This window comes from Varanus komodoensis, unplaced genomic scaffold (assembly GCF_004798865.1).
Source record: "Varanus komodoensis strain SLA01 unplaced genomic scaffold, ASM479886v1 scaffold109, whole genome shotgun sequence".
Taxonomy (NCBI): domain Eukaryota; kingdom Metazoa; phylum Chordata; class Lepidosauria; order Squamata; family Varanidae; genus Varanus; species Varanus komodoensis.
The window spans coordinates 38,758-53,157 of NW_025335313.1; the positions used below are offsets into that span (position 1 = coordinate 38,758).

Consider the following 14,400-nt stretch of genomic DNA (forward strand, 5'->3'; position numbering starts at 1 on the left):
GCCAGAGAGTGACTACTTGATTTTTGAAACCCAGCATTATATATGTAACTGACGGTAGTGTAAACTATATTAATTATGAAGGCCTTTTATTGGACCTTGGGACTGGAAAGTCATTTCAAGTGCTAGAACTCAGAAGACTCACCAGGAGCATCCACTGACTCCATCTAGGTGAAATATTTTATGCCCTGTATCTACCTGAGCTCCATATTGTGTTCAGCTCTTAAACTGAGAGGCTATGACTCTACTGATCACGGATATTTACTTCTAAATTCTGTTCTGCCCAATAATTACTAGTTTTGATTAAAAAGCTCTTGGACTCCAAGTAAGCCATCTTACTTGGTGTCCCTGACACTGATTTCACAGTTTAGAACCCACACCCATCTCTAAGCAGTTATTGTTCCACAGTGTGAAAGATCATGGGCAGGAAACCAGAAGTTCTGGATTATGTTCCTAGGTGGCCTAAAAGCTTTATTTAGTTTCAAACTAATAAATACATGTCTATAGTTACACCAATCAATTATTAGTCATGCTTCTTCAGGAAATATACACTCTAGAAAACTTTTATTAAAATCAGTAATTTAAGTTGGATGGATTTAAAATTAGTTCCTATGTTTAAGACAGATGTATTCAGCTAAGTGCACTCCAAATGTGTTAGGCAACAACACCCATCATAACCAACAATAGCTGTTGTTGTTGTTAGTCGTGAAGTCGTGTCCGACCCATCGCGACCACATGGACAACACTCCTCCAAGCCATCCTGTCCTCCACCATCTCCTGGAGTCTACCTAAGCTCACACCAACTGCCTCAGTGACTCCATCTAGCCACCTCATCCTCTGCCGTCCCCTTCTTCTTTTGCTATCTATTGTTCCCAGCATTAGACTCTTCTCCAGGGAGTCCTTCCTTCTCATTAGGTGGCCAAAGTATTTGAGTTTCATCTTCAGAATCTGGCCTTCTAAAGAGCTGTCAGGGTTGATCTCCTCTCGGACTGACCAGTTTGATCATCTTGCAGTCCAAGGGACTCACAGGAGTCTCCGCCAGCACCACAATTCAAAGGCCTCAATTCTTCAGCGCTCAGCTTTCCTTATAGTCCAGCTTTCACAGCAATACACTGCAACTGGGAAAACCGTAGCCTTGACTATACGCACTTTTGTCAGCAGGGTGATGGCTCTACTTTTTAGTATGCTGTCTAGATTTGCCATAGCTTTCCTCCCCAGGAGCAAGCGTCTTTTAATTTCTTGGCTGCAGTCCCCATCTGCGGTGATCTTGGAGCCCAGGAAGATAAAATCTGTCACTACCTCCATTTCTTCCCCATCTATTTGCCAGGAAGTGAGAGGACCCGATGCCATGATCTTCGTTTTCTTAATGTTGAGTTTCAAGCCAACTTTTGCGCTCTCCTCCTTCACCTGCATCAAGAGGCTGTTTAGTTCCTCTTCATTTTCTGCCATTAGAGTAGTATCATCTGCATATCTAAGGTTGTTATTTCTCCCAGCAATCTTAATTCCAACTGGTGATTCATCTAGCCCCACCTTTCTCATGATGTGCTCTCAACAGCTGTAGTCCAACCTATCTGGAGTGCCCCAAATTTGGGAAGGCTGGTTTAGAAAAACTACCAGCGCTGAATCTAGAAATACCAAGTTCAGACACATTGGGTGGGTATGTTTTGAAAGACTTTCCTTGCTTATGAAGCACAGCAATGGCATTTAGTGACAAGGTCATTTTTGGAAACCTAATCTTTCATGAAATTCTGTTCCTCTGAGAACTGATGTGTTCACTGCTGACTGTCTAACATTATTGTTTTGCATTGCTTAGTTCAAATGGTAGCGGCATATGTTTAAGCCCATTAGGACACAATCCTATGCATCAATTCCAGCAAGCCTCAGCCAGCAGGGAGGCTTTTTTCTGTCTAGACAGGCTTAGAATTGCATCCTTGGTCTGCTGCTCTGCCCTGATGGGCATTTTGCTTCATAGCTGAAGTGAATAATTAGAAACCAGAAGAGATACACAATATACTTTCAGGGTTCATATCATATACATAAATGTAAGTAAACGCTCTGCTTTTGTAGAGTTTAACCATATCTTCAAGAAAAGTAGGACTATGCAATATCATCTGAAAGTTATATTCTCAATGTGCTTTATTTCTAGCAATGCGTCAGCAAATCAGCCTCCACTAGAATGCAAACAGAGACACTCATGGGTAAGAAATGCTGAAATCCCTAACCATGTAAATTTCATTAGTAAGGTGTATATTAACTCATTTTTTACCCACTCTTAAATTCCACTGATCAATTTTGTTCAAATTCCACATCTCCTTCTCAATGACAGAAACAGAGCTACATAGCCATTTTAAGCTATATCACCATGCTTCACCAAATTCTTATGCAAAACATCTACAATTTCTTTAGCTAAAGAACATAAACACAAGTCTAGGAAAAGGTAGCAATACACACAAGCTACTTAGATTCCATGTAAATTACTGAAGAGGCTTAATCATATAGGCTGAATCCAACTGGCATCTACACTCCTGCTGATTACTGCTGGTGCTGGATCCCACTGACTACATTCCACAAGCGGGACCCACTGTTTCTGTAAGGGAGATTTAGTACTTCTTAGGAAAAGCCAAGAATTCTGTGGATATGCTCATTCCTAGAAGGAGGCAGATCAGAGAGCTCCTCTATACAAGCTCTTGCTCTGCTCATTTCAAAATGTTACATCACTTTCGCACAAATAGTAGGACCCTCTTGAGTAACGGAATTTGTGGGGTGTAAGAGAATGGTGGTGGCATAAGCACCCTTTCAGTTTTTGCTCTTCACTTGTATTGATAAGCTATATGCTTCCTCTCCGAAGACAGTGAAAGGAGTTGACAGCACCTCACACAGAGATATCAGGTACTGCTTTCAACCCTTCCCCGGTGCAAGAGGTATCACTAAAAAAGATAAAGCTCCAATGGTCACGGCACATCTCCAATATTGTAAATAGCCTCATCATCACAGTATAATTCACAAGAAGAGTTATAATCAATTCCCCTAAAGGCTTTATGATGAGAATACCACTGGAATATAGACTAAGTGACTACCAGAGATGAGCAGAAATTTCTGTACTTCAGAATGGTCAATCCTACAAATCAATTCTGTAGGAACCCATAAAGGAAGAGATTGGATACAAAAATTGCTGCAGTATCTGAAAAATGAACTCAGAACATTTTTATGGATATGCTCATCTTACTAAGCTACTTCTCAGTGATGGTAAAACTTCTGAAAACTATTCACAAAAGTTTTTGTTTCTCTTCCGTAATAGTTGGATTTAACATCTGTATCCTGCTTTTCTTTTAGAAAAATCAACAAAGAGGTTTAAAATTTTATTAAAAAGCAAGTATCATACTAGATCTCTTGAAGTAAAATTGGGATGCCAGTAGTAAGACACTTCAAAGTTTAGTCAGCTATATTACCCTAGGGTCACACCATGATCTGCCCATGAATAACAATGTTCTACTCATTTTAAAGACAGAAGTCTTGCTAGAGGAGATGTTGTAACTATATCCAGATAGTACTGCAGAAGCAGAAAAAACCAGAACTACGATAAAAGTGAATATGCCTTTATCCACTTCTCTGAACAACTATTATCTGAACACTTGAGCAGTCAGCCCAACTTATACACAAATAAGCTGCAGAGACAAATGATAGCAAGCAGGGATCAGGTTTCTGGTGCATTCATGCTGACAACACTACTTCTCCAGCTAACTGCCTAGAAATGCAGTGTCTGTCATTTTGTCTCCTTTCTTTTCCTAATAACTGTGGTTACCGGGTAAAATAAGATTAGGATTGCCAGTACCTCATTTTGAAAAAAGAGAATGCTTTGCAGAAGCAAGAGGATGCACTTCGTCCTGTTGCTGGGCCTCGTTTGGGGGAGGCTTTTGCTCCCTAACGCTTCAATGAAAAGCAAAGAAATGCTCCTTCTTGATATAGATGCTCCGAACCCTAAATGCAGCTCCGTGTCCACAGAGCATTAAAACAAATTTGCAAACGGAGAAAGCAACAGGAAGAGAGAACCAATTCCTTCAACCGCCCCAGTCTTCTCCTGTGGCTCAAATGCAGAAGGCTCCCCTCCCAAAACCAGCGAATGACAGGCCCGTTCTCCTGTCGAAAGGTTATATAGGAATCACACATTAAGTGCTGTAAGCGGAGGTGTCAAAGAGTTTGTACCCCACAGAGCGAGCTCATCCCTGACAATAGCTGCCACAGTATAATCGAATCCCCATCAAGAAGATGCAGCACCCACCCACCTCCCAACTAAGGCCGCCAGCGGCAGCCGGGAGCCACTGCCTGCGCCGAGCCCAGCCTAACCCGGTTCCTCACCAGAGGCTCTGTCCTTCCTCCTCCTCGCTGGGGAAGTCGCCCGCCGCAGGCCCGTCCGGCCCCAACAGCTTCTTCTCCGCCAGCACCGGCGCCATCTTGCCAACGGCAGCCACCACAAAGAGTGACCTCATCCGCCCAGGCCCCGCCGCGAGGACTCCGTCTGGCCGCGCGCCCGCGCAAGGACCTCGCGCGCCCCGGGCTCCGCCTGGGCGCCGTCGCGCTCTCGGCCGCCGCGGCCCCGCGCCGCGCGCTTACTTGCATTTTGCGCCTTCCCTCACAGGCATGTCAGTGTCCAAGACGCTGTCACAAGGCGAAGTTTCGGTACGGCAAGAGGCTAAGTGGGTTGTTTTACTCAGGCAGCGCTGCAGACATCTAAGGTGGCAGCATCCTATTCTGGACGATGAGTTCAAGATTTTAGGGGCCGCCGCCCAGTGTTTCTTTGAGACGCAGGGACTCCTATTGTTGATGAGAAGTATTGCAGTCTCTTGGCTACGCCCAAGGGATCGCGGGCAGTTTTGGGGGCAAAATCGCATGAGATTTTATACATAGTTGCGAGTTTAGCATTCACTCTTATCAGAGTAGGATACAGGAGGCAGTATTGTCGTAAATAAGAGATTTCATAGGATATAATGGGAAAACTACGTCTTTTAGAGGAGTGTCTTTTAACAATACCACCAGATAGAAACTCGAATTCTTCAAAGAATCTGATGCTTCAAAGTTATCACATTATAAGCATCATGGTTTTCAGATTCCCCCTTTTGATTTGTTCTGTCAAGTTGTCTTCAACTTATGAATCACAGAAAAGTTGGAAGGGGCAATGAAGGCCATTGAGTCCAACCCCCTGCTGTTAACTCATGACATCTGGTACATGATACTCTCCTGGATGTGTGTGTGATTTGGCTGTAATAAAGTAGAAGTGTTGCAATGTTGTGTTGTAGAGCCCTGATTGTGCCAGTGAATACCAGTGGCGGAGCAGCAATAGCAGAAAAGGACTGTCACCTTCATTATGCTCAGGGGCTTTTCAAATGCTATCGTGGAGATGCCAGATCTAGCAAGAATCGTGCATCTATAACTGGAAGTAAGCACGGAAATTGCAATTATGGAATAAAAGTGCTGCTTGAATGGGTCCTAATTATAGATTATTAATAGAGGTGATACATGATACATGATCAATCCTCCTGAGAATAGATAGTAGGTATGTTTCAGTAATACAGCAAAACTTCTTCAGACCCAACAGCCTTAATCTATTGTGAAAGGACTCAAAAATAGTTTTTTCCAAGAGAAAATCCCTTTGCAAGGAAAAGGAAAAAAAAGTGCATATATATCATGTATGAGGTGCAGCACTAAAATTCATTTAACCATTGACAAACACACTGACTACACATATACTCTGGTGAAAGATGTGACAAAATAATTACACCACACATTTCCCCCTGCATTAAGGTTATCTCTAATATGAAAAACATATATTACATAGTCTAGAAGTACACAAATTTATGTTCACCTGAAGAATGAACCCTTGAAAAATGAAGCTAAAAGAATTTGAGAAAACAGTTATAACTTACATGCTTTGTTGGATGAATATACAGCACATACTGCATATTTAAAATACAATACATTTGAGCAGGAACATTTGTTCATCCTCTTGCATAATATTTTTATTTTTCCAATGGTTTCATCCAAAAGAAAGTCAAAACAACGGAAGTTAAAGCAAATACCATCTTGTTAACTTTCTTAAAGAAAAGTATACTACTACTGTTATTAAAATTTGTAATAGCACTGTGAAAATACCACTCGAAATGTTGCTGATTGAAGGAACTTATGGCACATAAAATCTTCAGAAGAAAAGTATTCTGTTTAGATAATACTGGCACTATACATTTTGAACAAAATTTCATTGATTTTCATCCAGTTTCATTGATGTCATACTTTTTGTTCTTTCTTCTGTAAGACAGAAAGTGCAAAATCAAGACAAATTTCTGTGCACTAGCACACTGAAATATTCTATCAAGCTATGGTTTCAAGTACAACTGCAGAGGTAGGAACACAGGGTCCAACACTCCTGATTTGTTTCCCACTGTTCTAACCCTTCTTCTAGCCATAGTAACGTAAGTTTGCCTATCAGCTTACCTTCAAGCTTTCAGGTCCTATTGTTCAGTGCTATACATTATCTGTGTTTTGATCATGGATGAGGGGACAGACCTGGCAAATTTACCAAAGAACACACTGGGCAGACTGGATCTTTCAACTGCATTCATCAGAGTTCTGGTGCAGCATCCACACAGGTTTGAAGGTCAAGTGCTAAGGGTACTGTAGCCTACAGGTTTCATATGTTTTCCAGGATCCTTATCCAGTCAAGCCTGAGATTTGAGGGTTATGAATCTTGTGTTGGGCAGTAGAAACAGATTAGGGAGCATGCTGGTGTAGTCACCACCCTTCCTAAGAAGTACCTCACTTTTGCTAACACAGATGTTTTCTAACTTGGAGACTGCCAGGCTTATTATTCTCAGGGACATCAACATTTCTGCCAAAGCCCCTCAAACTAGGGTGTTTCAAACACTTTCCCAAAATGTCATCAGCCCAAGACATGACAGCAGTCATGTCCTTGACTTGGTGTGCTGATTGAAGTAGATAGATAGCTATTTTGATCTGGAGAATTATTTTAAAGTTTCCTTGTCACTATCAAATCACCTCCTGCTAGGTTTAGGCTTGCAGGAGTCATGATCAAACCATTAGGATGGCCTGCTCTCAAATGCTTATGGACTGGAACTGCATTCGAAGATGGAACAGAAGTAAGTGCAGTTCCTTAAGCACTGGTAGGATATAATCCTAGAGTTCAGTCCTGATTAGTAGCCTAGTGGTCGTATTCTAAACTTACCAGTTTCTTGGCAGTCTTCAACTACATTTCAGTTGTTGGTGGTGTTGTTAGTCGCGAAGTCATGTCCGACCCATCGCGACCCCATGGACAACACTCCTCCAGGCCATCCTGTCCTCCACCATCTCCTGGAGTCCACTTAAGCTCACACCAACTGCCTCAGTGACTCCATCTAGCCACCTCATCCTCTGCCGTCCCCTTCTTCTTTTGCCATCTATTGTTCCCAGCATTAGACTCTTCTCCAGGGAGTCCTTCCTTCTCATTAGGTGGCCAAAGTATTTGAGTTTCATCTTCAGGATCTGGCCTTCTAAAGAGCTGTCAGGGTTGATCTCCTCTAGGACTGACCGGTTTGATCGCATTGCGGTCCAAGGGACTCGCAGGAGTCTCCTCCAGCACCACAGTTCAAAGGCCTCAATCCTTTTGCACTCAGCCTTCCTTATGGTCCAGCTTTCACAGCCATACACTGCAACTGGGAAAACCATAGCCTTGACTATATGCACATTTGTTGGCAGGGTGATGTCTCTGCTTTTTAGTATGCTCTAGATTTGCCATAGCTTTCCTCCCCAGGAGCAAGCGTCTTTTAATTTCTTGGCTGCAGTCACCATCTGCGGTGATCTTGGAGCCCAGGAAGATAAAATCTGTCACTACCTCCATTTCTTCCCCATCTATTTGCCAGGAAGTGAGAGGACCCGATGCCATGATCTTCATTTTCTTAATGTTGAGTTTCAAGCTAACTTTTGCGCTCTCCTCCTTCACCCGCATCAAGAGGCTGTTTAGTTCCTCTTCACTTTCTGCCATGAGAGTGGTATCATCTGCATATCTTAGGTTGTTGTTATTTCTCCCAGCAATCTTAATTCCAACTGCTGATTCATTTAGCTCCGCCTTTCTCATGATGTGCTCTGCATATAAGTTAAATAGGCAGGGCAACAGTATACAGCCTTGCCGAACTCCTTTCTCAATTTTGAACCAATCAGTGGTTCCGTGCCCAGTTCTCACTGTTGCTTCTTGATCCGCATACAGGTTTCTCAAGAGACAAATAAGATAGTCTGGTACTCCCATCTCTTTAAGAACTTGCCACAATTTGTTGTGATCCACACAATCAAAGGCTTTAGCATAGTCAATGAAGCAGAAGTAGATGTTTTTCTGGAACTCCCTAGCTTTCTCCATGATCCAGCGTATGTTGGTAATTTGATCTCTAGTTCCTCTCCCTCTTTGAAATTCTGCCTGTATTTCTGGTAGTTCTTGGTCCACATACTGCTGGAGCCTAGCTTGTAGGATTTTGAGCATAACTTTGCTAGCATGTGAAATGAGTGCAATGATGCAGTAGTTTGAACATTCTTTGGCACTGCCCTTCTTTGGGATCGGAATGTAAACTGACCTTTTCCAATCCTGTGGCCACTCTTGAGTTTTCCAAATTTGCTGGCATATTGAGTGTAGCACTTTTACTGCATCGTCTTTTAGGATTTTGAATAGCTCAGCTGGAATACTGTAGCCTCCACTAGCTTTGTTGTTGCTCAGACTTCCTAAGGCCCATTTGACTTCACATTCCAGGATGTCTGGCTCAAGGTCAGTGACCACCCCATCGTGGTTATCAGGGACGTTAAGCTCTTTCTTGTATAGTTCTTCTGTGTAATCTTGCCATCTCTTCTTAATCTCTACCTCTGTTAGGTCCCTGCCATTTTGGTCCTTTATCATGCCCATCTTTGCATGAAACATTCCCTTCATATCTCCAATTTTCTTGAAGAGATCTCTGGTCCTCCCTATTGTTTTCTTCTATTTCTTTGCACTGTTCATTTAAGAAGGCATTCTTATCTCTTCTAGTTATTCTCTGGAATTCTGCATTCAATTGTTTGTATCTTTCTCTTTCTCCCTTGCCTTTCGCTTCCCTTCCTTCCTCAGCTATTTGTAAAGCTTCCTCAGACAGCCATTTTGCTTTCTTGCATTTCTTTTTCTTTGGGATGGCTTTAGTTGCTGCCTCTTGTACAATGTTGCGAACCTCCGCCCATAGTTCTTCAGGCACTCTGTCTATCAGATCTAATTCCTTAAATCTATTTGTCACCTCTACTGTATATTCATCAGGGATATGATTTAGATCATACCTGAGTGGCCTAGTGCTTTTCCCTACTTTCTTCAACTTAAGCCTAAATTTTGCAACCAGAAGCTCATGATCTGAGCCACAGTCAGCTCCTGGTCTAGTTTTTACTGACTGTATAGAGCTTCTCCATCTTTGGCTGCAGAGCACATAATCAATCTGATTTCTGTGTTGACCGTCTGGTGATGTCCATGTGTAGAGTCGTCTCTTGGGTTGTTGGAAAAAAGTGTTTGCTATGACCACTGTATTCTCTTGCAGCATCGGACTCTCCTTTCACCACCAGATACAGCAGCAACTGCGTGTCCTTTTGGCTTTGACCCAGTCGCTTCATTCTTTCTGGCGCTACTAGTACTAGCCCTCTGCTCTTCCCTTCGTCATGACAAGGCAGTGATCCATGAAGGAGACATTTCAGTAGTCAGTCCTAAAATCAAACTGGCCATGGTAGTCCATACCCTGATATCTCAGTCCAGGAAAGACTACCTCTTCTTTAAGTCTCAGCTGTTGAAACGTGCTCTTGTGCCACACAGGCACAAGCTCTTAAGCCTCCAAGTGACAAAGCTGGATCTAGGAGCATCCCTAGACAGTGAACTTGATAATTTAGGAAGAGTGCAGTTGTTGTGATCTGATAAACCACCTATTGCACCTCCCATCTTGTTATTATTCAGTGTATGTACCCACATCACTGATTCTATATACCAGTTCAGCACAATAACTGAATCTGATGTAAAAGATGGATAGAATTAAGGGTATGTAATTGACAGATCACCGTAATATTATGGTGTGCTTTTTTAAAGTGGCCTGGCAAACACATCTTTCAAGTAGCTGGCATTGCCCTTTCTCACAATGAGGCATTAATTACCTGTGAAACTCAGCCAGTCAGTTTCCCACTGCCTATTATGCTCAGCCACAAAGGACAAGGGTCAAGAAGACATGTGATGGCCTGGAACCATCAACTTTTCAAGCCATAATAACTGAATATTCTCTGGCAAAACAGTACCATCAACTGAAATGTAGAACTTGTAACCTAAATTGCATGAGTTCCAACTGCTGAAATGCTGCACTGCACTGTACCTTCTCTCTAGGGTACCAGAGGAGTGCAAGGAAAAGTTTTCTGCTTCAACTCAAAGTTATCAGAAAACAGCTTTCATTTTTCCTTGCTATGCATATGGGATCTTCTCTTCTCCCTCAATATACCATAAATGTTCATCTTCAATGGACAGAGATTATTCAGACCCACTTAAAGGTTGTGCTACTGCTGCATATGGAACAGAAAGTGTCTCTGATGCTCTGAAGAAACAATTCAAAATAATTTGAGTCCTGGAAATGACCTTCAGTCTCATCTCCTTTATATGTTCTTTAGTCTTACTATTCCTATACTTTTATAATTTAATGTAATAGATATTCATGGTTTCCTGGATCAAAAATGTGTGGATTTTTTTGCCCTCAGTTGCATTATATCCTGAAACTATGAGAATATCTTCCCACCAAATGGGGACAAGCATAATCATTTTCATAACCCCTAACCACACCCACTAAAGAATATTCACAGTAAGTCCTCTTTCTTTCTTTCTTTCTTTCTTTCTTTCTTTCTTTCTTTCTAGCTTGAACATATAGTAGACTACTACAAAATAAATCTGAAATAACAATACCTGTAATTTGCTGTATTTCTTGGCAAGATCTACATTTGTTCGCCCCTTCTGAAATGGATAAGCCCATAAAATTGAATTCCAGTGATGGCCCATTTTCTTAACACCATCCAAAAGATACCTTATTTCTTCTGATGTAAAATCTTTCCTGATTCTCCGTCGTTTTTTTAAAACTGTCACAGGAATATCTGACTGATGAATTTCAGAATTCTGCAGTAATAATAAAAACTGAGAATTTCATTCCTACCTTTGGGAAAGGCCCATAGCTCATGAGTTCATGCTTTGCATGTTTAAGGTGCCATGTTCAGTACCAGCCACAACAGATGTATTTTTTGCAGTGGGGCAAACAACAGCTTCAGTAAGAGCAATTTAAATTACAAAAAAAGGATTAAAATTTCCTAGTACCTCTTGCCTCTGTTCTGAAGAAATTCTAATGAGGGTTTTTTTAGAAAATGCTGAACTGAGAAATCACTAAAAGTTATCTAGTTTTACTAAATTCAAGTAAAATAAACAATTTGTCCCAATTTATCAGAGATATATTATATCCTGTGTGCATCTCCCACCATTCAACTTCATTGGATAATCCCAGGTTCTAGTTTGATAAAAAATAAGAGAAAAACTTCCCCATGTTCACTTTCTCCACACTATGTCATAGTTTGTGCATCTCTATCATGTCTCCTCATTCTCACTTCTTTCCAAAGCTAGACAATCCCAGTCATCATAACCTTTTTAAGAACAAGCATATGAACTACAATAATTATAGTCCAAACCTACATTATAAGTTGCCTTTTTATAAAGATGTTACTTGATATGGCTATGGCTAGCCAATCTTACACCACTTATAAATGTTATTTATCAATGTGCCACAAATCTCCATGTAGGGGCTAGAGTTCTTTGTAGAAAGTGTTCTCTTACATATTAAAATCCATACCCAGATATTAAAATGCAAAGTTTTAGATGGCTGTACCTCATCTTCAAATGAATGAATAAGATTGTCACTCAGTTCCTGAACTTTAAGGTGGTGTTGCTTTGGGTATCCATTCCATTTTGACTGACGATATGCTGTTTGAAACAATGCAATATTTACTTCATTAAAATTACTAAAAACTACTGAACTGAGAACAGAACTAGAAGTTATGAGGGTAACACAGACTTTCCAACCTCTCATGTTTTTCGTATCGTAGTGTTAATTATCAGAAAGCTAGGACAAAATTGGTGGGCAGGCCTAACTATTATTTCTACTGTTGATTCTCCACTGCAAACATACCCTGAGCTCTTTTTTTAACTATTTCCCTCTGCCCTCATGGTTCAAACCCAGTAGAAACTTAGCTTCTACAAGGAAAAACTTAGTTTTCTAAAAAGCTATCATGATTACCATTATAATCTGGAAGAGTATTCCTGTTAGAGATGTTTGAGCTTTTTAGCTTCCTTTTATATTTCATTTCACTTTCTAGAATAACTCTGTGTTGGTCACATAGATACTGACAAGACTGCAAAATCTTGCTAATATTTCGGCTGTTTAAAGAAAGTCCTATTGTTTTACAACCTAAAAAGAGAAAGAATATTATAGAAACACCATGTTAAAATGTATGAAAAGTAGCATTTATTTGTGTAATATATTTATTTAATATATAAATGTAAGTTTAACTGTGTAATAAATTAGATTTATTATTTCACACTGAGACAAATAGGAATGTTCTGATCATTCCATGATTAAGCTCTGTAAACCCAGCAAATGCCTATTATGAAGTCTCCTATAAACCTAATATTGAACATGGTGAACATCTCCTCACTGGCCAGCAATGCAGAATTATGAGAAAATTATATGATTTCCCAGCCACATTTTTGAAAACACAATCAGTAGCTTTAAGATGCAGTTTAAAATATTGCATTAATTATTTTATTTATTTATATTTAATTTTTTTGTATCCTGCCCTCTACAGTGTCTCAGGGCGGTGATAACATAAGTAAATAAGAATCAGCATCACAATAATATCAAATCAATATTAAAACAGTATTAACTTTTAAAATACTGTGAAAATAAAAAAGTTTTGGCCTGGTGCTGAAATGAAAAAAGCATCAGCACCAGGCACACTTCTCTGGAGAGCCCATTCCATAGCCAGGGCACCACCACAGAGAAGGCCCTTCTCTAGTAGCCACTCTTCTGATCGCCTTCAAAAAGGGCTCCCGAAGAAGGACCTCCACTTCAGATCTTAGAAGCTGGGCAAGTGTATATGGAAGAAGGCACTCCTTCAAATATCCAGGTCCTAAGCCATTTAGGGCTTTGTATGTCACCATTAGCACCTTCAAGTGGGCCCAGACTTCAATTGGAAGCCAGTGCAGATGGTATTGGACCAGCATTATGTGTGTCTATCTGCCAGTCCCTGCTATCAACCTGGCTGCTCTGTTCTGACCCAACTGAAGTATCCAGACCATCTTCAAAGGCAGCCCTACGCAGAGCACATTAAAGTAGCCCAATTGTGAGGTGACCAGAGAATGGGTCACTGTTGCAAGGTTCTGCTCATCCAAGTAAGGGCGTAGTTGATGGATCAGCTGAAGGTGAAGGAAAGCGCTCCTTGCCACAGAAAACACCTGGAACTCCAAGAATAACTCTGGATCAAGGAGCACTCCCAGAGTACACAACCTGTCCCTTAGAGGGAGTGCAACCCCATCCAGAACAGGGCAAGAATCACTTAGCTGGAGGGCTGAAACACCTACTAACAGGGCCTCTGTCTTCTCTGGATTAAGTCTCAGTTTATTGGCCCTCATCCAGCCCATCACTCCAACTAGACACCAGTTAAGGACATCCACTGCCTCACTTGGATCAGATGTAAAAGAGAGGTAGAGCTGGGTGTTATCAGCATATTGATGACTCCTCAGCCCAAACCCCCGGATGACCTCTCCCAGTGGTTTTATGTAGATGTTAAACAGCACAGTATTGAAAGCCACTGAAAGGTCCAGGAGAACCAAGAGGGATGTACTTCCCCTGTCCCTCTTCCTGCACAGGTCATCATACAGGGCAACCAAGGCAGTTTCATTCCCATAGCCAGGTCTGAATCCTAATTAGTATATTAGAAAAAGTTTTTTGAAGATACAAAAATAATAAATATTGATTAGTCTCAATAGAGATGTTATAATTCATGTTACAATCCTATTCACATTTACTTTGCACTTACTTTTGAATAGAATTGTCACGCTACATAAACAAAAAAAGTCACCTGAGCATCTTAACTCTGATAGTTTAGGCTCTGTAGAAGTACTCAAAGTATGAGGCATCTCCTTGCTTTTTATGCTTGAACACAGGAACTCTGTGAAAGAGAATACTTCGATTAATGTAAAATATATTATTATAAATTCAGATGAATTTTATATACTTTAATATTGTGAATATTCTTAAGTATATAGAGCCTGTAGTAATTCTTATGGCTCATCTA

The 14,400-nt window shown here is 40.9% G+C and overlaps 2 protein-coding genes across 9 annotated transcripts in view; both read right to left on the reverse strand.

Annotated features, from left to right (window-relative positions):
- The window catches only part of DYNC1LI2 (dynein cytoplasmic 1 light intermediate chain 2), a 29,163-nt gene extending 24,670 nt beyond the window's left edge, over positions 1-4,493 (reverse strand). Inside the window, exon 1 of the mRNA XM_044419784.1 lies at positions 4,354-4,493. Coding sequence (XP_044275719.1) covers positions 4,354-4,484 — 131 coding nt within the window. The 5' untranslated portion in view covers positions 4,485-4,493. The remainder of the gene's footprint in view (positions 1-4,353) is intronic.
- A 1,414-nt stretch (positions 4,494-5,907) lies between these two features.
- TERB1 (telomere repeat binding bouquet formation protein 1) overlaps positions 5,908-14,400 on the reverse strand; it is a 33,098-nt gene continuing 24,605 nt past the window's right edge. For 7 of the 8 annotated variants that reach the window (XM_044419787.1, XM_044419789.1, XM_044419788.1 and 4 more), the window contains 5 exons: positions 14,185-14,274; positions 12,342-12,512; positions 11,934-12,028; positions 10,970-11,176; positions 5,908-6,297 (listed from right to left, as the gene is read on the reverse strand). In XM_044419787.1, coding sequence (XP_044275722.1) covers positions 6,277-6,297; positions 10,970-11,176; positions 11,934-12,028; positions 12,342-12,512; positions 14,185-14,274 — 584 coding nt within the window. In that variant the 3' untranslated portion in view covers positions 5,908-6,276. The remainder of the gene's footprint in view (positions 6,298-10,969; positions 11,177-11,933; positions 12,029-12,341; positions 12,513-14,184; positions 14,275-14,400) is intronic. The other variant, XM_044419792.1, reaches the window with a different exon arrangement.